The sequence below is a fragment of the Diachasma alloeum genome, unplaced genomic scaffold (assembly GCF_001412515.2).
Source record: "Diachasma alloeum isolate Michigan unplaced genomic scaffold, Dall2.0 Dall_scaffold_00197, whole genome shotgun sequence".
NCBI classification, from domain to species: domain Eukaryota; kingdom Metazoa; phylum Arthropoda; class Insecta; order Hymenoptera; family Braconidae; genus Diachasma; species Diachasma alloeum.
Genome location: NW_021680362.1, coordinates 1,793,992 through 1,820,804, shown reverse-complemented (window position 1 = coordinate 1,820,804; position 26,813 = coordinate 1,793,992). Strand labels below are relative to the sequence as shown.

The window sequence follows — 26,813 nt, the reverse complement described above, 5'->3', positions numbered from 1 at the left end:
TGTGTGTGTGTGTGTGTGTGTGTGTGTGTGTGTGTGTGTGTGTGTGTGTGTGGAGGGGTAATTGTTTGTGTGCGTGTTTTTTTATTTGTGTGAAGGTTCGAAGTATTGACGATATGCTACAATGCGATTTGACGATTTTTAAGCAGAAACAATAATTATTTCTTATATAGTAAACGGAGAGAAATTGTTTAGACAAAGTTCGAGTGCGAATGGTCCTTTTCATTCTGGAAATCTAGGGGAAATATTTATTCTGTTATCGAACTGAAAAATCTTCGGAAAAATGATCAAAAATTCTGGTGAATATTGATATTTAAGATGGTATAGATTTGAGCCCTCAAACATCATGATTGATATGTAAATTCCGCAAAAGTGTCCGAAAGTCTAGTGACTCTCTGGATGAAAAGGTCTGTACTGGAAAAAATCGCAATCGACTGTCTATGGAAAATTCTAGCGCTGTTAAGGTAAAATTTCTAGAATTTTCTGGTAAAATCGCTGGGGATTTCAGTGAAAAATTCATTCAAGTTCGATAAAAATGGGCCCAATAAAATTTCCAGTGCCAGCACTGGAATTTTTCTCGGAGAGAAATGTTCAATAAAAATTACGGAACTCATAGTTCGCTCACCGATTACGGAATTGAATTTTTCACAGGAGATTCAGGTCGAAATTACGGAACGCTCTGGAAAAATTCCATGATTTTAGGTAAAAATTACGTGACAGTTCCGTAAAATTTCGCGAACATTTCGCTCTGGAATTATGGAAAAGATACGTAATTTTTATTGAATATAATATTTCTCTCCGTGTGCCAGCACTACAATTTTCCTAGAGAATTTCTCTCCATGCAATGATCTTAGTGTTATGTTGATGGCGATGGGAGTGTCTTCACATGTGTCTTGTGTTGCCGAAGCCGCCGTGGCCAGACTGGCTGGCACCCTTGTTGTAACCCATCTGGAGGTTCAGTTCTCCTTCATGAGCCCTCAGTTGCTCCTCAGTGAAGTTCCTCTCGTTCTTGTCCGCCATCTTGGGGCCCAGGCGGGGTCCTGTGTATTCAGGATGCTTCTGTGTCTGCAATGATTAGATACGAATATTGATAATAAACAAAAATTTCAACGGGGGATGATTTTCCGCGACGATGGGGATTTTGACTCGTGGGGAGTTGACAGGACTGACCAACGTGACGAGTAAAAAACCCCATCGCAATAGTCCGGGTCAAGATTTTTCCGAAATGCTCTCCACTTTTTCTCGTCCGGGGATAGACCCTTTCATCCTGGAAATCTAGCCGCAATATTTATTTCATTCGTCAAACTAAAAAATCTCCGGAAAAATAATGAAAAATTCTAATAAATATTTCCATTTAAGATGAGAGATCTGTGAGTCCTCAAAAATGATGATTTATATGTAAATTCGGTCGAAGTTTCCGAAACTCCTAGGGGAATTAACGTGGGTAGAAAGTATCCGAAAATCCAGTGACTCAGGATGAAAAAACTGGTGAAAGGTAAAATCACTGCGGAAACATATCGTTCACGACTAGTCATATGGATTTTTTTTATTCGTGTGGTTGACTAGTCATTACTTGCCAACTCCCGGCGAGTAAAAATCCCTATGGCGCTGACACTGAATATACTATTTTTGTGGGAATTTTCAGGAGTGACTTTGAATGCGAATTAAGGGGAAAAAGTCATGAGGTTTCAGATTTCACTGAAAATTCGATGAAATTCCAATTTCTTGCCGGCATTAAGAGGAAACAATACCCCCGAGTATAAAAAATAAATTGCAGTTTCCGGATACAAAGATAAAAAATAACAGATTTAATTACCACCGGAAACTGTAATGGAAAAAGTTCCTCAGCTCTTTTGAACATTTGATAAAAACATTAATATTCGCCTTCAGCTCGGAAGCCAACTCCCCGCGAGTAAAAATCCCTATGGCACTCGTCCCGAATTATAATATTTTTATGGGAATTTTTAGGAGTGACATTGAATGCAATTTAAGGGGAAAAAGTCATGAAGTTTCAAATTTCACTGAAACAATATCCCCGGATATAAAATATAAATTGCAGTTTCCGGGTATAAAGGTAAAAAATATCAGATTTAATNATATTCGCCTTCAGCTCGGACGCCAACTCCCCGCGAGTAAAAATCCCTATGGCACTCGTCCCGAATTATAATATTTTTATGGGAATTTTTAGGAGTGACATTGAATGCAATTTAAGGGGAAAAAGTCATGAAGTTTCAAATTTCACTGAAACAATATCCCCGGATATAAAATATAAATTGCAGTTTCCGGGTATAAAGGTAAAAAATATCAGATTTAATACCACCGGAAACTGTAATGGAAAAAGTTCGTCAGCTCTTTTGAACATTTGATAAAAACATTAATATTCGCCTTCGGCTCGGACGCCAACTCCCCGCGAGTAAAAATCCCTATGGCACTCTTCCTGAATTATAATATTTTTATGGAAATTTGTAGGAGTGACATTGAATGCGATTTAAGGAGAAAAAGTCATGAAGTTTCAGATTTCACTGAAACAATATCCCCGGATATAAAATATAAGTTGCAGTTTCCGGGTATAAAGATAAAAAATAACCGATTTAATACCACCGGAAACTGTAATGGAAAAAGTTCTTCAGCTCTTTTGAACTTTCAATAAAAACATGAATATTCAGTGCCAAATTACACGGGATTTTTAAATTCGTGGGGATTTTCAAGTTTCTGAGTTTGGAAGTATTTGATACCAATTCCCATGCGAGAAATCGTGAGAAGCAGTGTAGGAGAATTATTTCTGATGCACTTACGATTCTGCCGAGAGCGTAGAGGCACAAGGTCACTTGAGGGATGTTGCGTCTCTCGAAAAGGTCAGCAGTTTGGAAAATTTCCTCCTGGGGGACTCCGTAGGCCTTGATGGCAGCTTGGAACCTAGAACAGCCCGAGAAGGTTTAAATGTTTTAATCAATGGGGAATTTATAATGGATAATCATGCAATTGTCTCGATAAAGAGAAATATATCAGAAGATGTTTCTTGTAGCTGAGGAAATTTAAAGAAAAAAACTGACAGCTAGTCTCAGAATTTTTTATTAAATTTTGAAAATCAGGAATTTCACCTCTGGACGTTTTCCATAAGTTGGAAATTAGTTCCTTTCGTCTGGATTTTCTTCACTGATCCAGGGGCAATTTTATTGATGACATTACACAGAACAACTCCATCCCTCAGGATGTCTTCATATTCGCCCTTGGGTAATTTTTCTCCCAATACTGCCTCGATCCAGGTGAGGACCTCACTTTCCTGTTCCTTATTACGTGGCTGTAAAAAATGGATCACAATTTGAATTTTATGTCCTGAAGATTGACCAGTAATTACAAATTAAAAATCACAAATGATTTGTGGTGTCAATAATTGTGATTTTTCAATTAAAATTGAATTTCAATTTTTTTAAATAATCAATTCTTCGTTCCTGGATTTTGCTTTATGATTGATTTTCATGAATTTCATATATTTGAATTTCCTTTATGCCTTTTTTATCTCGAATAGCATAAAATCGTTTTTTTTTTATTGTTTTGACATGGACACGTCTTAGGCTTGATAAGCTGTTGGTAAAAAATTGTAATTTCATGGAGTCGACTAGTAATTCTCAAGAGAGTGACATTGAATGCAAAAATTGAAGGAAATTGCAAATTTTTTAGCAGCTACAAGACGAGAATTCCTCAATTTATGTGATTTTTCGATGAAAACGGAAATATTTAGCATAAAATTACTTTGAATTTCCAATTAATTGAAAATTTAAGAATATTTATTAATAATATCTTTCCTAATAGAATAATTTAACTGAAATTCACAGTTCTCATTGATTTTTCCGTGAAATTGTGAATTTTCAATGACGAAATTCCTTGAAATTTCATAGTTCCACTTCATTTTATAGTTCATGGTATAATAAATGTGATAAAAACATTGAACAGTGTATCTAGAAATTAGGAGGAAACTCTCGTGTATTTTTTTTTAATCCTTCGGTTGTCCAAAAAAATTTCACAAAAACTTTTCGAAGAAGATTCGTGACCAGAAAAAGATAAATCTTTCCTCATTTGAATTCAGAAAATGAAACTCTGCATAAATAAACGAGATCAGTAAAAAAAGACTCGAAAAAGGGGTACAAAAGCGAAAAAAATTATGATGATATTTAGTCTCGCGGCACCTCATCTCGAAATACTTTCATAAATCGAAGACGTATAAATATATCAAGGTTCTCGTGCAGCTGTTATCGAGGGCTCACGATACAACTTAAACTCGCTCTAAATAAAAATCTCCATTAAACTGTCAGATAATAATTAATCCCTAGCACTTCTCGACTCCTATTTTTTCACCAACATCCCTCGATAATCTAGAACGGCTACAAAACAATGACGCAAACCCCCGAAGCGTCACGATAAAATCTATTATTTATAGAGATGACCGGACATCAAATATTTATGATATTCTTGATCGCGGATTTACAGCTTGTCCATTGGCAAAAATTGGGTTGGCAAAATACTCAAACTGTCTTATTTTCGGACAGTTGACGCTCACAATGAAGCGTGTCTGCCAATAGTTGAGCGAAACAAATTTGAGGCAATTATGTCGCGATGAAATTGTCGTAAATCTCGAAACAGACGGAAAAATAAAATTTTCTTAACAATGTCACGTGACAGTGCTGAATTTTTTTGTGAAGACCGGATTATTTTCGAAAGACCTCAAGAACATTCTTTTTCTCACTTAAATTCTGCTTTTTTCCAACAGTAAAGGAGTTGAAAGGAAACATTTATCTCAGAATAATTCGGAGGAAAAATCTCGGAAGATTTTATTTTGCAGAACTCTCTGGAGTCTTACGCGGGTTTATTTCAGAATTATTTTCAGCGTCTGAGCAAGTACAACTGAGAAGGCATGGAGTTGGATGGTGGGCAGATGGCTGTGTAATCTCTTTGCGTTATTGCACCGGAAATCTAATTTTATATCGTTAATTAACCTCGATATGAATCATAACTATCAAAAAAAATAATTAATACTGCCGGGGAAGCCTTGAAATTTTATGAACAGTCGACTAGTAATTTTTGGGAGTGACATTGAGTACAATTTGAGGAGAAAAAGTGATGAAGTTTTCGATTTCACGGAGCATTCACTGAATTTATGATAAAAACATGAATATTCAGGGTTATTACACTGAATTTTTCATTAATTGAAAGTTTAAGAATGTATTTACGGAAATTTTCCTGCTTTCTATTCATTTTTTTTCTATTTTTTCTATTAATCTCTGGATGACGGAATTTTCTGAAATGTCAATGGACCTAAAACGTGATAAAAATTTCCAAAAATGTCTATAATTTCACACAAATATTTTTTCCAGAGAAATTAGCAAAAAAATCGCTGATTTAATTCTAATTTTTTTTTGGAAGAGCATATGCACTTGTTTTCAATGAAATCGAACTGTTGAATTCATAGAAACGAAAATGGGAATTATGTGGGAACGTAATTATGGTCTGTTTGAGCGCATGAATGAATACGTACCGCCATGTTTCGTCGACTGATTTATTAAACTATTACAAAATATGGGATGATTGTTGTATGGGGTAAACTCTGGTGATGTTTTGGACAGTGCCAAGAGTGTTGAGTGGAAACTAAGTCAAATGCCGGGCGTCGCGACGCTATATTACCGGCATCCCCACCCGAATATCCGTGGACGCACCTTGGCAATCTTCCCAGTGGGTATTCCCACACCCCCGCCCATTCTCGATTCCTTTTTTTCGGGATATGTCATTTCTAATTTGTCATCTTTATGCTTTCCGGGGTCTCATGATCGCGAAGCCAGAGGCTGCGGGGTGTGTCATTGAAATGTCTGGGAAATTTCGGGGTTAATTGAAGTAAAAATGAGCCATTTTGCCCCGGTAGTTTCCAACATTTTGTTGTTGATACAGTTTTCGATTCGGTTTTGTACGTCTCGATGCTGTATTTTAAATTATGTATTTGTGATTCGTTTTTTTGAGTTTTTTTCTGTCGATTATGTGTTTTTTTTTTCATTTATTCATACATGGGAAAATGTTAAAGAAAAATTTTGCAATTTTCTAAACCCTTTGTCTCAGGAATTCTATTGAATTTTAGCTTTTTTAATTGAAAGTCGATTTTAATTCGCGAAACGTAACACAATTTCAATGGAATTGAAAAAAAACAATTTTGAAAAAAAAACAATTGGTTTTTCTGCACAATTTATATTGTAAAGTCAAGTTTTTCAGGATAATAAGTTTTTTTATGCAGTAATGCATGAAAAATTTTATAGAAAAACTCTGTAACCTCCTGAACCCATTCACTAAAACATTTTATTTAATCGGATTTTCATTAGAATTTTTCAAATTGCTATTCTAATGAAATTCACAAAAAGTTGAATAATTTCAAGGGTGTTCCAATACAAAAAAATTATTAGGCAACTGTTCGTGAATTCCAGGTCCAATATTCAATAAAAAAGAATGGATAGTGCTAATTTTTCCATGCAATTCATTATGTTGAAATTTTTTCTATAAGAATTCTCGGGCATTAATTTTTTAAGCTGTTTCTTGAATTTTCTGATGAGAAATAAAAAAAAAATTCAGTTGAAAAAAACTCAGAAAATTGAAATTGGTTCATCAAAACTCGAAGTCTTCATATGATTTTTCAAAAAATTCATAACAATAAAAATCTCAGAATAATCAAGAGTGTCTTGAAGTATTTCGAGAATGGCAATTCCAATTCATGCCCAAAAATTACTGAAAACAAATCTAGCGAGAATAATTCACAGAGTAAAATCAAAGTTTATCGTTTTTTTCAGTTAAAATGTCTTACTTTATTAAAAGGATTTAATAAAAATGTTTAATCATGAAATATTTGTATTTCGTATTTACAGCTGTCAATTCAGTAAATTACCCTACTGTTATTTTAAAAATTATCTTCATGGATTAAACAGCAATAGGAAGGGGAACCGAGGGTTGATGTAATTCAGCGTCAGAGCGGCATTAGTTAGATATATTAATAACCGCAATGGTTCCGACATTCGGAAATTACCGAGTGAAGGTCAAGGAACGATAATGACACTGATATTTCATGAATATTAACGTAAACAACTTGCGATGTTTGTAAATAATGGTGTATTTCGCGTAAAATTAATGTCAACAATGTCAGGGATCGTAATTTTTGGACTTACGCCACTGGCGGAGGAGGGGCTGAGGCAAACGACAAGTTTAGATTCTCGTCAATCGACGCTCGTGTCGGGTTCATATCGTCTTGCTCTCTTTTCCTCATTTTATGCTACGTTTAGCGAGAGACAAATTGTATTTAATGGGAAAATAATGAATATCTCGAGGATTGATTTGTGGTCGAGTCAATATTTTAAAATATAAATCTTCTTTTTTGAGAAATCACACCTGCAAGATTGTAATGGTTTCTTCATTATTAATTCTGAGGACTTAATTTTTTCTTAAAATTTAGGGAAATTTTATTTCTTCATTATTTTTTAATATCTTGATTGTTGAAAGTTTTGAACATTACATTTTTCCTCCAACATTGGCATATTTTTACACAGTTTTCGCTTGATATCTGAATTAATTTTATAAACCGAATATTTCTCATTCCAAATAAAAATTATTTATGCAGGAAATGTTAAATACGTGAAGTCTTGTTCCAGTGAGGATATTCTGACAAAATTTCTACTCAATGAAGGAATAGAGAATTCAATGAGAATCCAACATGAAATGAAAACCTGATGAATGTTTCAATCGGTAACATCATTATGAATGATCAAATTCTCAACAGTAAATACAAATTATTTACACAAAACATGAAAATTCTAATTAATGTATTAACTGAAGTGTTTTTCTGATTATCAGTGAGGATATTCTCTCGAAATTTCTATTTAATGAAGAATTGATGGAAATGTAGACGAATATTCATCCGCATTCTCTTCCAATTCAATTAGAACTGAATGATAAAAAAAACAATGAAATAGTTAAATTGGTAATATTGTTGTCAATTATTGAATTCTCAATATCCCAATTTTTCCTGAAATTGTTGTCAAATTCTGTGATTGCAGTATTTTTAATCTCTCTACTGCTGAAATATGGAAAACTTCCTTTTGCTCTCGACCATTGTATAGTTTTATGCAATTTTTAATTGATTCTAAATCACTTGCTCAAATCGGAATCCTTTCCTTCTAAATGAAAATTTTCTGGATAATCTTCATTAAATTAATTTTTTCTCTTCCCCTGATGATGTCTAAAAAAATCCTATTCATCCATTATAAACACATTCCTCAATTTGAGGAAAACAAAAAAAAACTTTAAAAAAAGTTGATTCAAAACTTGAAGTTTCGAATAAACTTGAAAGGTCGAGCGCTTTTTTATTTAATTACATGTATGTCTTTTCAATCTTTAAAAAAGAATAAATAATCTATGACCAATTAAATTTCCACCTGAAAATCATTTGCTCGGAAATGTTCATATTCAGAATTTTACCAGAAGTCGACTTGGACAATTTCAATGATCTATTTATAAACAACGAATGTCGAAAAAATAATAATTAGTCTCTGCAAAATATAATATGAATGAAGCTGAATGTTCATGATTTTTCTTCAGATTCTTCTCACGCACTTTAGTCATCAGTTGTCAATTGAAGTGCTGTAAAAGGTATAATTTCCTTTTGCTCTCGACTACTGCATAGTTTCATGCAATTTTCAATTGATTCTGAATCAATTCCTCAAATTGGAATCCTTTCCTTCTAAATAAAAATTTTCTGGATAAATAATCTTAATTAAATTATTTTTTTCTCTTCCCCTGATGATATCTAAACAACTCCTATTCAGTAAAACAAAGGATGAAATTCGGAGAAATATTCATTAGCATCTCCTTTGAAAGAGGAATTTTCTCTGTAAGAATAATAACGTCACGCAGCTTCAATGCACTGCTCTACCCCCGCAAAAATTCAAATCGTAGTGCCTCGCCTACTCGCCAGGCGTCCTACGTTCGATAATCTTTCTGCTACTCCAGAACCACTCAGGAGTTGATAGAAAGCCCACGGCGAGAATATGACCTTAGCTTTGCGCAGTGGCGATATCGTAACCAATGAGGTTCTACCGAGGTGCGATTATTGCTAGTTGAAAACTTTTACCAATACCCCGCCAAGACGATGTGAAATACCATCGGCTACGGCAATTTTTGAAAGTTTCTGCGGAAACTGATTAATTATTTGAAAAATAAAATTTCCTTGACTGAAGTCCCTCGAGTGAGATGGCCTATTGTGAGAGATCTACTTTGTATTTTTCTTGCGATAAATTCCGTTAAATTATTATTATTATTATTATTATTGTTATTATTAAAATTCTTGAAATACAATTTCCAGTTTAATTCATTCTATTTGAATTGCATCAAAACTCTTTTTGATATCATCGTAAGAATTGGAATATTTCGATTTAGAATAGTTAATGAGAATGAATGAATTGCTGTGGATAATAATTCATTCATTTCAAATTACTTAAATAACAATTGTGAAATCTCTATTTGAATTTTCGAACAATTCCTGCATATAAGGATTTTTTAATGATTAAGAATACCTTGAAACATTTTTGGATAATTGCAATGTCAAGAATAAGAAATCCATTCTCGAATTTATAAATTAATTGAGAAAGAAAGTTTCAGGCAAAATTTCTCCAATTTTAATGCCTTTCATCGTATTTCATTTGATATTATTTCTGAATTCAGATTATTATTCATTAAAATGCTTCATGAAATCCAATGGAACCTTTATGGAAATTGAAATTTCGTAATTATCATTCTTCATTCGTGTTTTGTAATCAATAAAAATAAATTAATTGCTCTGAAAAATCTACTGAAAATTTCAGGGAAATTGAAATCTCTCAATAATAACTTCCATTCGTGTCAAAGGATTGAAATAATTAAATTTCTTTTAATAATCCACTAAAATTTACTCATTATAATTTTAGAAATATCAGTAGCGAAGTGGTAAAATGGTTTGACTTATCTCCCAGTTGAGTCTTTGAAGAATATTTCTGAATCTAAGGGAGATAGCGAGATTTTTGTTACAACCTTTTTTGTAGAGCCGATTGAGAGCTACAACAAATGCAGTTACGAAAATTTCACTATCTCCCTTAGATTCGGAAATATTCCTCAAAAACCCAACTCGGAGATGAGTCAACTTAAACCGGTTTACCACTTCGCTACTGATATAATTCACGCTATAATTTCTGTAAAACAATCATACAAATTAAAAAATTCTAAATAATGACTCTTCATCACTCCCTCGAACAGCAGAACTGCAATGTTATTTTTTGAGAATGAATCCATTCTCAAAAAAACATCAGGAAATCTCCCAACCACCCAAAATAATGTTTCTCTCTCAACCAACGCCTAACCCACCTACGTCAAACCACCCACATTTATTTCCATCAATCCCCCACATCTGCACCAAGAAACAAATACCCGAGCTACGCAGAATACCCAGTCTTGCACAATTCTCCTCAATGAAATCGAATTTTCCTATTTTCCAGTGCGCCGGAAAACGCGAGCCAGAAAAAGATGCCGAGGCTCAGGCGTGGATCGAGTACATCGTAGGCGAGAGGTTCCCCGCGGGTAAGTCATTACATTATATCCTCATATGGGGCAAAATGGGTCTTGTCAAAACAACCAAAACAGAAAAAAACAAAAAATAAAAATGAAAAAACATTTTATAACTTGAATAAAACACAAACAAAATAGTTTACTCGAATACGGGGTAAAGCGGGTCACTAGAATGACCAGTAATTTTTTTTTTGACATTGAAAGAAAATATATTAATTGTCTTGAGGATATCCAAGCACTTTGGCTATTTTTTCTCCAGTGAAATGGTTTTCTACTTTTGTAGGCGAACATCAGAGCTTTCCTTTGAGTCCCATTTGACCCCACGTTTCCGGATTTTTACCACGATTTTATTATTTAAACTTTACAGACCTGAATTTCAATCTCGATATTGGACCGAAAACATTCTAGAAAACATTTAAAAATCTAAAAAAAAATTAGCAAGTTTATTTTTGGAGGGAAATTGATGAAATAATTGAAAAATTTCCATTTTTGAATATCACGAACATTATCTATAAATAATCTATTCAAATTAGGTTTATCAACCATTATAAATACATTCCTCAATGTGAGGAAAAGAAAAAATAACTTTAATAAAAAGTTTATTCAAAACTAAAAGTTTTGAATAAACTTGAAAGGTCGAGCACTTCAATTGTTCCATTTCATGTACGTCTTTTCAATCTTTAAAAAAGAATAAATAATCTATGACCAATTAAATTTCCACCTGAGAATCATTTGCTCTGAAATGTTCATATTGAGAATTTTACCAGAAGTCGATTTAGACAATTTCTGTGATTTATTTATAAACAACGAATGTCGAAAAATAATAATTAGTCTCTGCAAAATATAATATGAATGACGCTGAATGTTCATGATTTTTCTTCAAATTCTTCTCACGCACTTTACTCGTCAAATTTGTCAATTGAAGTGCTGTAAAAGGTATTTGGACATCCTCAATTGTCTTCGAACGGGAAAAATTACTATCGACGAGAAACAACGAATGCTCCATATTGCCCCGTCGTTAATAACCATCCAAATCTTCTCTAAACACGAACTGTCGGAGTCATCAGGGAATTATAATACCAAAGCGATGTTCCCCCGTGTCACCTCTATCGTATCGATTATTCGAGGGGTGAAACCCGACTCCAGTGATTCATCAACACCCCCGACCGCCCCCACAACCTCCTGCTGCCCTATTACTTGGGGGTGGAAAAATCGCTGCAAGCCCTTACAAAATCATTGATTAGGAGTCATCGACGATGCACAGTTACCAATGAGACCAGGAAAACAATTCGCCCCTTATCATCGTCTCCAACCCTCAATAGCACAACCCCTTGGAGCTCATGAATTCCTGGTAGCTAGAGGTGGCGAGGGTCTGCAAGCCCTTTAAAAAAATATCAAAACTACAGAGCGATGATAATGGGTGGCGATATGCGAGCCGGATAGAAATGTCGAGGTGCGTGACGTCGGGAAGGTTAAATTCAATGCGTAGGGTCAGTATTTCTGCGCAACTCGGGCCTAGGACAAAAATTCACCGAGTTTGCTCTGTTTCCTTGATTGGGGTAGACTCGGGGGCCCGGTGGAGGGTGGCTAGAGCCTCCTGGGATTGTCTACTATCCTGACACTGCGCGCGCTTTGTTACGTCATGATCTGAGAGTGGAAATTTTATCTCAAAGAACTTTGGGGAATTTAGAAATCGAGGGTTTCGTATGTACAAGGAAATGACCCATTAAAATCAAATATAATTTATTTAACTCAAATAAATCTTACGTTTTGCTACTTTATAATCTGATAGTGGAAATTTTATCTCAAGGAAGTTTGAGGAATTTAGAAATCGAGGGTTTCGTATGTCCAAGGAAATGACCCATTTACGATCTGAATAAAATTTGTTATTTGAAAATTAATAACCTTATATGTTGATTTCAATGAAAATATTTTCATTATATGAAATGAATAATTGATTTTTTTATTGATAAATTGATTAATTGAATGCAAAATAAAATCTAAAAAATTAAGTAAATTGAGTGTATTACAATCAAATATAATTTATTTAATTGAAATAAATCTTACACAAATCTTACGCTTTGCTACATTATGATCTGAGAGTGGAAATTTTATCTCAAAGAACTCTGGGAAATTTAGGAATCGAGGAATTCGTATGTCCGGGGAAATGAAGGAATCTAACGAATTAACTAAAACTTTTTATTGGAAACTTTTCTATTCATTACAATAATATATTTGAAAATTAATAAACTTATTTGTTGATTTCAATGAAAATATTCTCATTATATGAAATGAGTAATTAATTTTTTTAATTGATAAATTGATTAATTGAATGCAAAATAAAATCTAAAAAAATTAAGTAAATTGAGTTCATTAAAATCAAATATAATTTATTTAATTCAAATAAATCTTACACTAAAAATTTTAATTTCCAAGAATTCATGAATGAGATTCGACATTTGTCCAGTCTAAAATATTAAGCGGAGCCACAAGTTTCCTAATACAATTGAAGCCGAACTCTGAAAAAAAAACATTTTTTCTCAAAGCAATTCCCAAATTTTTGAATTCTCAACATCGCCCCATTCTTCACCATGCCACCATCGATCCATCATCCTCCACCGCCGAATGCCACCCTGATGTCCCGGAGGATACCGTGGAGGTGGCCAAAGCACCGAACGAGCCCCCACTCCTCCCCACCCCCTCCACACTCATCTCCCCCGCCGCCAGCCGCCCCCCAAAATCAATTGACCCTACCCCCGACCCCCTCGAGTCCTCCGCAACCCCCCGACAGCCTCCGCAGGCCCTCAAACCCCCACCCCACCGTCTCGGAAGGAATAATTCATGAGAAACTGAACTGCCGCAAAAAGTGACTCTCCTCGCCTATCGATTATCCGTCACCCGTACATCATGTTACGTCGCAGGGACGCTAGTGTATCAGGGGTACATGGTTTACCGCCTAGTTCCTCACCAGTGACACACATACACACACTCTCTCGCTGCCTTCCCTGACAAGAAATGATAAAGACGGGCGAGAGCGAGCGCTTGATTGAACAATTACTCGGGGAAAGCCTGGGAAATGGACACGTCTGTCAGACACTCAAACCCAAACGTCAGTCATCCGTCCGTCACGACGGCGCAAGGCGCCCTGACGCACCAGGGTATCAGCAGACGTTTGAGGGATTTATAGGGTCTCTCCCGCACCCCCGACGTCGACGTTGACGTCAGTGTAATTCAACCGCCTGATATCGATCTCAAAAGCCCCGCGTAATGTTGCAATGCCCGTTGAGAATGAAATTTCACTGTCGTCTGCAGCTGCTGGGGCGAATGTCGATCAGGTTTGATGGATGGGGAACGGTTCGGGGCTTCAAGATGCCAAATGCCTGTCATGGAGTCGTCAATGACGTCACTTTGAGACGGGCTTACCAGGGTTACAGCCCCGGGGGAAAATTTACGAGCTTGCGCGCAACATATCACGGTAGCCCGCGCGTTTCGTGGCGGTTTGGCTCGATGGTGAGTGTGAGGGGTAGGGATTGCTTTTTGGGGCCAGGGGGAAGAGGGGATTTGGAGGAATGATGTCGTTATTGTATAATGCTTTGTTTTAATCATCAACTACAATGAAGGAATTATTTGCATTTCTGGAAATATAGTGAAATTCACTGGTGAAATTTCACTATATTTCCATTAAATAATTAAGTTTATTAATTTTTTGCTGAAATTTCCAGTGTACTTCTTGGAAATTTTTATCAAGTGACAGTTCTGATGATATTTCGAGGACTGTTGTCATCGAAAATCAATAATTTTATGAAAAAATTAATGGAAAATGTAAATTTTAATTCAATTATTTCTCAAAAATTGAGAGGAATCGCGAAAATTCCCGTAAATATCCGAATTGATTATCTATATTGACTCCCTTCGATTAATGAGGCTGCACTGTTGGAAATTTTTGACCGACTCTTTAGTTCCACTGATTTTTCAAAGAATTTCGTCACTGAGAATTCAGAATTTCACGGAAAAATCAATGAGAACTAAATTTCAGTTCAATTATCCTCAGAAAATTTGTAGAAATTAGGAAAATACCATTAAACAAATTCTTTAATTCCAAATTAACTGAAAATGGCCATCTCAATGCCGTCAAAAAATTTGTAACTTCATTGAATTTTCAATGGAGTCTGAAATTTCATGATGTTTTCCCTTCAAATCGCCTTCAACGTCCCTCTCTATTCAATTATTTCTCAAAAATTGAAAGGAATCGCGAAAATTGGAGTAAACACCCGAATTGATTATTTATATCAATTTCCTTCGATTAAGGAAGTTGCACTGTTGGAAATTTTTGGTTGACTCTTTAGTTTCACTGAAATTTCACGGAATTTCGTCATTGAGAATTCAAACTTTCACGGAAAAATCAATGAGAACTAAATTTCAGTTCAATTATCCTCAGAAAATTCGTAAAAATCAGGAAAATACCATTAAACATGTGCTTTAATTCCAAATAGATTGAAAATTATCATCTCAATGCCGTCCAACAATTTCAAATTTCATTAAATTCTCAGTGAAACTGAAATTCCATGATTTTTCCCTCCGAATCGCATTTAACCTCGTTCCTAAAAATTACTAGTCGACTATTACCACTCGTCCCTGAAATTTCAATTCCTCTGTAACCGCATGAGCATCGTAATTTTACCGCAACGTACACCCGAATTATCGAGATATACCCAGAGACTGCGGTTGGCTGTCGGAGAGACCTGTTGCACAGTGGAGGTAAAGCCGTAAATTCGTCCGCAGGATGTTGTCCTGATGAGAACCGTGTCTTTGACGTCTTTATGACATGAGTCTGACATTTAATCGATGAGGTAGTGGAAAGGGCACATGCGCGTCAGCCACGTCGCGGCATTTGGCCATCACTCCCATCGATTTCCACGGACATTCCTCAAAATTAATCAAGAACACTCATTGACCTTCTCCCCTCTTCTCCATCCCCACATCTGTTTTGCCCCCTCATCTGCCAACTGATTAAAAATTCCCCTGATGACGAAGAATAAATTAATTGTCAAGTTTTTTCGGGGGTGGAACAACGGGACAGCAACCCCTATCGATTTCCTGTCACCTCCTGGCGTTTACGGCATTTCATAGCTTTTCGTGGCTACCAGGATCTCATCAGTTTGCTGGTCCACATCATTCCGACTGAAGAATGACGAAACAGAGAAATTAAATAAATCCGAGAAGAGAGTGAATTCCTTTCACCTTCAACTCCCCGGTATTTTTCAGTGAAAAAAATTTTTTTCCTGTTTTCACATAAAAGTTCTAAATGAACAAGTGAAATAATATTCCTTCCACGTTTTTTTCTGTTGGTCCACATCATTCCGACTGAACAATGATGAAAAAGAGAAATCCAAGAAGAGAGTGAATTCCTTTAACCTTCAACTCCCTCTGAGTTTTCAGTGAAAAAAATGTTTTTCCTGTTTTCACATAAAAGTTCTAAATGAACAAGTGGAATAATATTCCTTCCACGTCTTTTTCTGTTGGTCCACATCATTCCGACTGAACAATGATGAAAAAGGGAAATCCGAGAAGAGAGTGAATTCCTTTCACCTTCAACTCTCTCGAAGTTTTCAGTGAAAAAAAAAATTTTTCCTGTTTTCACATAAAAGTTCTAAATGGACAAGTGGAATAATATTCCTTCCACGTTTTTTTCTGTTGGTTCACATCATTCCGACTGAACAATGACGAAAACGAGAAATTGAATAAATCCGAGAAGACAGTGAATTCCTTTCACCTTCAACTTCCCGGTATTTTTCAGTGAAAAAATTTTTTTTTCCCGGATTTCAAATAAAAGTTATGAATAGACAAGTGGAATAATATTCCTTCCACGTTTTTTTTCTGCTGGTCCACATCATTCCGACTGAACAATGGCGAAAAAGAGAAATAAATCCGAGAAGACAGTGAATTTCTTTCACCTTCAACTCTCCGGTATTTTTCAGTGAAAATTTTTTTTTCCTGGATTTCAAATAAAAATTCTGAATGTACAAGTGGAATAATATTCCTTCCACGTTTTGTTCTGCCGGTCCACATCATTCCGACTGAACAATGATGAAAAAGAGAAATCCGAGAAGACAGTGAATTCCTTTCACCCGCAACTCCCCGGTATTTCTCAGGGAAAACATTTTTTTTTCCTGATTTCAAATAAAAGTTCTGAATGAACAAGTGGAATGATATTTCTTCCGTTTTTTTTCAACTCGAATTTGAGGGGACAACCTCCTCAGCCCTCCTGAAACTCTGGTATTCAAGAGCAACCGGGAGACTCCCCAAGGATAAAGTCTCCAGCCGAAAATAAATCGCATTATCGTCGAATAAATTCCTGATACCCGACGTCTCTAACCCGGAAATCAACTTCCTGAGGGGTAATGATTTCCTGATGCCGCCGATGAACTGGACAAGTGGTTTTAATGCCTCATTATGATTTCTTCGGCGGCAGAAGTGGGGAGAATGCTGTGTTGAACGTGAGACGGTGATGATTGAATGGATAGGGGCAGGGGGAAGGGGAACGAGTGGGTGGAGTCGATCGACTGTCGATGGTTCGTCAATCGGGAACGCCGAACAACGACCAGTTTTGTATTAGGCAAGCAGAGTTGAGGGCGAGCTGCGGACGCTTTTGCCAACGGACGTATCCTCCTGGTCTATGTTGTACCTCAAAATTCTGGACTGATGGGGATCACGAGGGGTATCAGGTGGTTTTTGTTGAGTGATGATTTCGGGGGAGGATTTTGTTGCATTTGAGTCAAATGATTGAGGTGGTTCTTCCAGCTTTTGGTTCGGATTGAACTGAAGGCTTGATTTGATGATTCCGAAATTTTTTGAATTTTCATTACATCATTGCATCATAAGTATTGCAGTCAAGGATTTAGGATCAACGTTTTTTTTGTTTTTATCAAAGCATTTAAACCTGTTGGTTTATTCTGCTTAAAAAAAATTTACATCATATTCTGCTAGAAAACAATAGTATATTTCGTAACGAGTGCGGAAAAGAGTTTTTGGCTTACACTTTACCCACGAGTATCGAACGATATTTTTCATCACAATGTGTGGAAAAGGGACGTTTTAGACACGCGAAGCGTTGCATTTTTTAGTAAATCATCATAATTTTTTTAGTAATTATTATTTTTTCTTACTTTTCAGTATTATGTTTATAATTTGTTAGTTATTATTTTTAGATAATTTACTAAAAAATGAAAAATGTACTATAGGATGAACGTTTTGATTGATAAATTGAAGATTTTTTTTATGTCTAAAAATGGAGATCTGTGAGATGATCAAATGAACATGTGGTTGAGATTTTAAAAAAGAAGATGATTGAGTATTTGTTCATTTTGAATTATCCTCAAAGTTCTCAAAAAAAAATTTCCCAATGTTTGAAAATTAATGAGGATATCACGCACGAATGCGAGAGAATTAGACTAAATAAAATGATTGTGTTGAATTCATGGAAATACAAAACGAAATTTGAAAATTTCGAGGGATGATTTCGTTGTATTGCTATCAAATAATGGAAAAAAATGCTTCCAGTGTTTTCTTCAAATCGAATTAAATACTTCATTTGTCAATTCAGTCATTCAAATTAAATACTAAAATGCATTTAGCATTAAAATAACTTCACATCAAATTAACTTGATTTGGTTCTGCACTAGAGGATCTAAATAATTGTTTGAACGAGTGATCAAATCCACATAATAATTCTCTAGCTGATTGCTTCGTACATCATAAAAATTGTGATCAAATATCCACTTTCACATCTAAAATTAGGCAGCGGGGGAAAATGGACATTTTTTACTTTTCCTAACGTTCATTACTCAGCAATAAATTCATCAATTAACCGCATCAGTCTTCACTCATCACAAAACAAAAGAATTCTATGGTGAATTGGTAAACTAGAAAAAGTGCATTTTTTTCGAAAATGCATTTTCTTGTTTAATCGATTCCCAACAATTTGCGGAAGCGATGTGGCGAAAAAATCTAGAAAAATGCACTCATCCTAGGTTACCAATTCACGACAGAATTCCACTGCACAAGGAAACAAAATATCCCGATCCTTCAGCAGTCCAATAAATTATTAACCTTTCAGAAAACTCAAGTGTGCACATTTCCCACTGTCCCCTGCCCCAAACAACGACCAAAACTGCAAACTTCCTTAAAACAGTCATCCCCAATCACAAAAAAATGATGGACATTTTTTGCTTTTCCTAACATTCATTACTCAGCAATAAATTCATCAATTAACCGCAACAGTCTTCACTCATCACAAAAAAAAAGAATTCTATGGTGAATTGGTAAACTAGAAAAAGTGCATTTTTTTCGAAAATGCATTTTCTTGTTTAATCGATTCCCAACAATTTGCGGAAGCGATGTGGCGAAAAAATCTAGAAAAATGCACTCATCCTAGGTTACCAATTCACGACAGAATTCCACTGCACAAGGAAACAAAATATCCCGATCCTTCAGCAGTCTAATAAATTATTAACCTTTCAGAAAACTCAAGTGTGCACATTTTCCCACTCTCCCCTGCCCCAAACAACGACCAAAACTGCAAACTTCCTGAAAACAGTCATCCCCAATCACAAAAAAATCAAAAACACCATTTTACAATGACCAAAGCATTAAAAAAACGGATCAATGAAGTTCCCTTCCCAAAAACCCCGTAAACGAAAGCGCCTCCACTGAAATTCAACCTCCGTGTATCCATCCCCTCGTATGCTCCCTTAGTATCCCTGAAACTTTCATATTCATAGCCAGCGCGTATATTTCCATTGAAATTTGAATACAGCATGGTCCCCCACATGGCCCCCTGATTGCCCAGAATCTCTCATCCATCGGCCATCACTCGTATTGCCCCAGTCCCCACCCCTTTCACCCCCTGTTCCTCGGGTGTTCCGTAACGGTCCGAATTTCGCCAGCGCGTCCTCCCCGTTCGCAAAAAAAAATAATAAAAAAAATTGGCTCATGTAGCTGCACCTCCAGCCGTCCCCTGCGCTCCTGTCCATTGGAGACACATCGCGTCTTGCGAATGGCGTCGCACGGCGTGTAGAGCTCACATCGGCCAACTCAAGCATCGAGAGAAAAAACAGACTAAATAATAAAAAATTCTCAGCAACTTTAGGTATTTATAAAAGACGATGGACGATTGTTTTCTCACGCTCAGACGCTGTCTAAAAAATTCCATGCCCCCTTGGACTCCCTCTTGGCATAATGGGAGTGCATAAACCGGTGCAGGTCGTTCGATTCACCCAACAGTTCGATTATTATTCCACTGTGACAGAGCAGAAGTGAACAAAAAAAACTCCATCATAAAGGAGGAGGGGGATGAGGAATAAAATCGAGTATGGAGAGAGATGAAAAAAATGCTGAGGGGCGTCGATAAAGGCGGAGTTCGATGATTGACGCCGGCGCGTTTCGATTTTTCCCCACATTCTGGTGGTATTCGCTCCCCAATGGATACTTTCCAATAACAAAAATAAAGATATTATATTTCTGGGCTTATGCGCCCCTGATGCGTGCGTACTCATCGGCATTCTTCGGTGAAGTATTCGAGATTATTTTTTTAAGGAGTATGAATAAATTGATGTGGAGCCGGTGAGGGGGACGAGGAAAAATAGATTCGAACGGGATTCAAAATATTATTCATTGTTGATTTTTTTCCATGAATTGTAGGTTTGGTGAGCGTAAGACATTCTTTGTTCAATTATTTTTGCGTGACTTGGGTGTAAAGTAAAATTTTATAGATTCACGGAGAGAAATATTCAGTGAAAGTTACGGAACTTTCACTTCACTCACCGATTACGGAATCGACTCAGAAAATTTAAGTGACGGTATCGTAATTTTTCACAAGAGATTCAGATAAAAATTACGGAACGCTCTGGAAAAATTCCGTGACAGTTCCGTAAAATTTCCTACAACCACGTTTCGCTCCGGAATTAGGTACGGCAAAGATACGTAATTTTTATTGAATATTTCTCTCCGTGTTGTGATGAAAAATAGGACTCGACACTCGTGGGGAAAGGGTTTTTTGACCCGTTGGAGGTGTGTAGGGCTCGCCGCCTTCGGCGCTATAAACTTATAAATTGAATTATTTATTACAAAAATTTGACGCCCACGATAATTTTCATACTGGTTATAGAATTTTGATTAATTTTTCGTCATTTATTCTAAATTTTAATCTTATCTCTAACCTTGAACAGTTGATTTTCTCGTAAAACTGTATTATTTTTGCGCTTCTAGAGTAATTATTTTTACACGGAGAGAAATACTCAATAAAAATTACCAGAAAAAAAGACGTAAAAATTACGTTTCGAAACGTAATCTGGGAGCGAAGTAAAATTCAATAAAAAGTGTCAATCGTCACGTAAATTCTACGATCTGTTCCGTAAAAATTACTCATCCGTCCGACGCCTCACGGCTAGACATGAGTCACCGTGAGGGAGAGATTTTAACAACACGTTCCGTAATTTTTCCGGAGCTTTTCGCAAAAATTCTTAAACATCCAAGAATTTTCATATTCTGAGGCATAATAAGTCTTGAAGTTTCTGTTAGATTTTACAACTTCCAGAAAAATTACGTGACTTTTTCGTATTTTTTCGGTGACAGACCCGAAAATTTACTGAACGTTTCAGATTTATTCTCTTATATTCCTATAGAAATTCACTGAAAACGATTCTCGCTTGCGGATTACGTGAAATGTTCCGTAATTTTTCTTGAATATTTCTCTCCGTGTAGTAATATTAGACAGCACAAAGTGAGTTGGGTTCAAGTTACTCAAACAACTTGAAATTTCTCCTTCAGGTGTCAGCTACGAGGACGCTCTGAGGGATGGTGTCATTCTCTGCAAGTTGATGAACAGATTGCAGCCGGGGTGCATCACCAAGATCAATGTCTCCGGTGGTGACTACAAGTTCATGGATAATTTGCAACAGTGAGTGTTTTTTAACGCTTAATTACCCATTGAATTTGATACGTCGAGGGGTATAAAGTGTACGTGGCGTCCGGGCGAGGGAGAAACTCTAGGAATTGCTTTGCAGTACTCATGCCCTCCTGATACCCATTCGACTTTACGCAATCGACAGTGTTTTGCGTCGAAATACTTCTCGATAAGTGGGATTCTCTACTCTCACGGGAGTTATCGAACGATATTTCAAGGGCTATCCGCGGGATATCGATATATCGGGCGGCCTATCGAGAGATCATCGAGCGGAAAACCTTGGACGAGTGAAAGTGAAACTGTGTTGCTCTTCGGTTGTCATGAGAGCCTGATGGAGAAGCACTGACAGAGTCCGAGGTCGGGACCATCGTTTATTCATGGGAAGAAGAGAGTTTCTTGCGACGAGAACTCCTCTACTTCTCGGGTCGCGAGTAAAATGAAATAAAATATTTCTCAGGGGAATATTTCCACCAAATTGGAATTCAGATGACGCCCTCGGGCGCTGTTGGAGCTCCAACTGCCAGCGAAAAACCCCGGGATTATTGCGAGAAGTGATCAGAATTAAATAATCGGCGAGATGTTAATCGTTCTTCAACGATTCGCGACTTCAATCGTAGGCTTTAGCACTCTGCTACCATCCTGATTCGATATTTGCATGTGAGGAGGTGGTCCCAAATGAATATCAACTTGGACTCCTCCAAATTAAATGCCGCGTCTAACCCCCTTCTAATGCCCTCGGGCTCCCGGTAATACTCCAATCGTCGGCAAAAAATTTTGACTTCAAGGGCAATGGGTGGGGAGGGGGGTGCTCGCTGCGCAGCGCGGCCACTCCGAATAACTCCCTTTCGATACGGTGAGCAGGAGAGACGAACAAGTAAACGATGTCGCGATCTGAAGAGTTGAGATGTTGAGTGGGTGGAGAGTGCGTGCGAGAGAACACTTTCTAGAGAATTTTATGGAAAAATTCAGAGGTTTCGCTGAGAAATTCTGTTGATTTTTTGTATATTATTTATTATTTATCATTTATCATCTATTATTCACATTTAAATTTGACTGCAGAGGGCACAAACTTCAAAATAATTAATAATAATTAAATAAAATAAAAATAATTCTCCACAATATTAAATTTTTAATGTGGCATTCTATTGATAATTACGCTAATTTGTCCTGTGTTTTTCAATAGATACTTTTTTATAGAAAATAATCGAGATAAAATCAAAGAAAAAAATTTGGGAAATTAATTCTGAAGGATTTCCTACATTTATTTGTGAGAAGCTTTTCTTTCTCATTCAAATTTCTCATTTATGAAATTTCATAGGTTGTGTCAAATTATGAAAATCCAAACTGGCAAAATTAACTGGCAAATAATAACGAATTCGTTTGATTCTACTCCGCCAATCGTGAGCTAATGGCGATGAAAAGCGGTCCATTTTATCATTTTAATTTTTTTATGACAGTGAGTACGCCACTTTATTATCATCGTTGGCAGGTGTGTCAATTTCAAAATCACAAATTACTTGCCCGGTTCGTACTACGCCAGTGTGTCACTGATTTCATTGATTTCAGACGATTTCACGTGATTTCAGGGATGATTTCGAAAATGATTCCAGAGAGCTGAAATCACTTGATTTCAGTGATTTCGGTGATTTCACGTGATTTCGAAATGATTTCATGCCAGAGTGGCGCCGTGATGTGGGATGTGAGTAGCCCCTCGCATCATTCCGAATTCAGCAGTCAATTAACCAACTGAAAAGACATTTCCCTCATGTTTCTCTGGTTCGCCAGTATCTCGCAAGTGCCGTCCTTCCCCAATGGCCTCATGTCTCGACTCCAACCAGAAGCGGATATATCCGGAAAAGCACGTATTTACCCTCTGAACAAGCCCGTAAACATGAGGAACACTCATTGTCAGATAAACCAAGTTGAAGTACCGTGGGTGGGATTCGGTGCTCATATGCGGCAGACGCGCTGCCCATCAGGCGGTCAGGGCGGTGAGGAGGGCCATCCTGATAACCACCATGTTGATTTTGATGGAGTGAGTGCTGCTGGGGCTCGACATAATGCCCTGGTAAATGTGGATACGCGACGCGTCATTTCTGTGACAGAATTCCGGGCGTCCGAGGACATTACTATTTGCATAGAGCTGGCAATCGGGAACTTAGGAGGTGGGCTCTGGTCGATTATGAAGGAGCGTTAATTAGTAACTGGGCAATTAACGCTCAGACAATAGAAGCGCGTCACTAAGCTGAGAAATGGGACAGGGTAGCAGAGGGCATCAAGAGCTGCGAGGGCCACGATGCCAAGCTTTTCTTCAACCTCCGCCTTTCCCGAATGCTGACTTTCCGGAGGGAGAGTATTCGCGAGGGTGAATGGATTAACAACCCTAAGGGTAATTTTATCTGGATGATGCCCGTGGATTCGTTCTGGTTTAATCTGTTGTCATAGGGAGAAGTCAGAAGCGGGAACATTGAATCGGTTGTGAATTTTTGTTGTTTTTTTTCTGGAAGATTCATTTTTTTCTATTGTTTATAATAATGTTTTGAACATTTATTTAGGCCATGTTAAATAGGAATTAAGGATAATATTTATGCACGGAGAGAAATATTCAGTACAAATTATGTATCTTTTCCGTAATTCCGGAGCGAAATGTGGATGTAGGAAATTTTACGGAACTGTCTCGGAATTTTTTCGAAGTGTTTCGTAATTTTTACTGAACATTTCTCGCCGTGTGGGGAATTATTCTACTGTAGGGGAATTATGACTGAAATTGGACGCGAAAAATCGGAAAATTTTTAATGACGACGAATTCTCATCATCTTTTCATAGATGTTGTTAGCGACGAATGAGATAATTTCTAAAATGCTCAATGAAATTAATTTTGGTTCAATCAAAACCATAATTAATTTCGAAAAATGAACAAATGAATTTTCAAAAAATTAATTTTGTTTTGATTTAATTAATTTAATTAATTTTGGTTGTTATACGAAGAAGTCAGAAGCGAGTAACATTGAATTGTTTGTGAATTTCTGTTGTTTTTTTAATGGAAGATTCTTCTCTTTCTAGTATTTATAATAATGTTTTGAATATTTATTTAGGTCATGTTAAATAGGAATTAAGGATAATATTTATAGGGAATTATTCCACTGTAGGGGAATAATTTCTGAAATTGCGAGCAAAAAATCGTGAAATTTTTAATGACGACGAATTCACATCATATTTTCATAGACAATTATTCCTGTAATTATTTTTCTGACATCTCAATCTCTTGAAAATTAAATTGAAGTAACTGTTTAATTTTCCAGAATTCGAGATGCCCATGAAATACTCAATTTAATTCAATTTCAAATGAAAAAACATTCATTTAGCATAAAAATGAATAAATAAATAATTATAAATAAATAATTTAATCTCAAGATGATTTCAAATTCCCAAAATTGGTAATTTTACTGCAGTTGTAACGTAAATTTAAAGGGACTTTCAAGTGTTTTTGTTCGTTGAAGGTTCCAGAGGGCATGCACCAGGTATGGAGTGCCCGACGTTGATCTCTTCCAGGCTGTGGACCTGATGGAAAGAAAAAACCTCGCACAAGTCACCAACACCATATTCGCCATTGGACGCGCTGTAAATATCTTATTCCACTTTTTTCGTTTTCCATGAGGAGAATTAAGTAGCGAAGCGGTAAAACTATTTAAGTCGATATTGACTATGGGTCAGTTTTCAATGGATATCTCGGAATCTAAGGAAGATAGCAAAATTTTTGCTAAAACCTTTTTTGTAGCCCTCAATTCGCTCTGCAAAAAAGGTAATTACGAAAATTTCGTTATTTCTCTTATATTTCGAGATATTTATTGAAAACTGGCTAAAAAAAATTGTCTTGACCCGTTTTACCGCTTTGCTGCAGAATTCATGCGGAGGATGTTTAATGTTGAAAATTTTTATTCCGCAGTGCTACAAACATCCAGAGTGGCGTGGCCCCTGGCTGGGACCCAAGCCCGCCGACGAGAACAGGAGGAACTTCTCCGAGGGTCAACTCAGGGCGGGAGAGGGTGTCATTGGTCTACAGGCTGGCTCCAACAAGGGCGCCACGCAGGCTGGACAGAGTTTCGGCGCCACCAGGAAAATTCTCCTCGGAAAATAGTTCAATTGTATTTGGAAATTCATTTTTTCTCGGGTGGAGTCAATTAACAAGTGTTTTTTTGTTGTTTTTACAAGTTTAGAGGTGGAAATAAAAATAAAATGAATAAACGAATATTTGAAAAACCATTTCCGTCTATTATGATTCACTCAATCTCTAGTTTATTCCCCCGAAAATATTTTCCTTCGTTTAAATAAAAATAACACCCTTTAAAATTAATCTTCAACCAGGTGTTCATAAATCAATTAATTTATTATTCAATTAAACAATTCTGATCTAAATGATAGATGCGAAATAATTTAATAGAAAAATTCGGAAAATTCGGTAGAAAATTCTTTTGGAGTTCTATTGAAAATTCCCGAATTTATCTGTGTTGTTTTCAATAGAAAAATTCGATGGAAATATTCTATCGAAAAAATCAATAGAATTCAAGTTTTCTGTCCAGTCTATTCCATTGAGATATTTTTTATAAAAATTCCTCGGCTCTAATTCTTCAAGTTTTTTAATCTGATTTTTCAAATAAACAGAGAAGTGAGTGAAAGCAACTTGGAAAATTCATGTCGAGGAATTCCTATGTAGATGTCTCAAAAGAAAAAGTTGCATAAAAATATGAAATTCGACAGATTTATTCTATAAAATAGTCTTTATTGGAAATTTTCTAAAAAAATCGAATTTGCCAAAAACTAATAAAATTTTCGATAGAAATTGAATAGAAATCCAATGGAATTTTCTATCGAATTCGCTGGATTTTCTAATGAAGTTCGTGTTTAAAGACGTTTCACATTCATAAAACGTGATTTTTTATATTATGATATTTCATGATCACATAGCATTCTGCCGCGTGATACTTTATTTCCGCTGTGAAGCCCTCATCTTCCGTGAAATAATTAGGTATACGAGCACCAACGTAGGCGAACGACCGTGGGGCAGGCCAGTTCTCGGGGACCCCCTGGTACAGGAGAGCATAAACTAAGTGCGAAACTCTCACAGTTTGTTCATAACGTATATACAAGGTTGATAGATAATAAGAGAACGGCTTAACCGAACTGACTCCTTACGGCTCATGGGCGCCTCGTGAAAGGGGAGCGCTCCGGAGTG

The 26,813-nt window shown here is 36.4% G+C and overlaps 2 protein-coding genes and 1 non-coding gene across 4 annotated transcripts in view; 2 read left to right on the top strand and 1 right to left on the bottom strand.

The window, feature by feature from the left end:
* The window catches only part of LOC107048811 (muscle-specific protein 20), a 28,679-nt gene extending 2,836 nt beyond the window's left edge, over nt 1-25,843 (top strand). The window contains exons 2-5 of one of the 2 annotated variants that reach the window (XM_015272230.2): nt 10,548-10,629; nt 21,445-21,574; nt 25,081-25,201; nt 25,527-25,843. In XM_015272230.2, the coding sequence (XP_015127716.1) occupies nt 10,548-10,629; nt 21,445-21,574; nt 25,081-25,201; nt 25,527-25,718 (525 nt within the window). In that variant the 3' untranslated portion in view covers nt 25,719-25,843. Of the gene's footprint in view, nt 1-10,520; nt 10,630-21,444; nt 21,575-25,080; nt 25,202-25,526 lie in introns of those variants that run through there. The other variant, XM_015272231.1, reaches the window with a different exon arrangement.
* On the bottom strand, nt 766-5,650 carry LOC107048812 (myophilin). The gene is made up of 4 exons (XM_015272232.1): nt 5,531-5,650; nt 3,099-3,298; nt 2,793-2,913; nt 766-1,062 (listed from the first exon to the last, which is right to left on the bottom strand). The coding sequence occupies exons 1-4, from the start codon at nt 5,534-5,536 to the stop codon at nt 880-882; spliced, it is 510 nt and encodes a 169-aa protein (XP_015127718.1). The 5' UTR covers nt 5,537-5,650; the 3' UTR covers nt 766-879.
* Nucleotides 9,077-9,217, top strand: LOC114841741. The gene has a single exon (XR_003783199.1). It is a non-coding gene; the product is annotated as a U4 spliceosomal RNA (small nuclear RNA).
* Nucleotides 25,844-26,813: the final 970 nt, after the last annotated feature.

Bases quoted from the DNA above. Each gene is read 5' to 3' on its own strand.
- LOC107048812 (XM_015272232.1), bottom strand. The intron at 2,914-3,098 runs GTGAAATTCCTG...GGGCTGTTCTAG, and splicing joins CTTATGGAAAACGTCCAGAG to GTTCCAAGCTGCCATCAAGG. The intron at 1,063-2,792 runs GTAAGTGCATCA...TAATCATTGCAG, and splicing joins TCTACGCTCTCGGCAGAATC to ACACAGAAGCATCCTGAATA.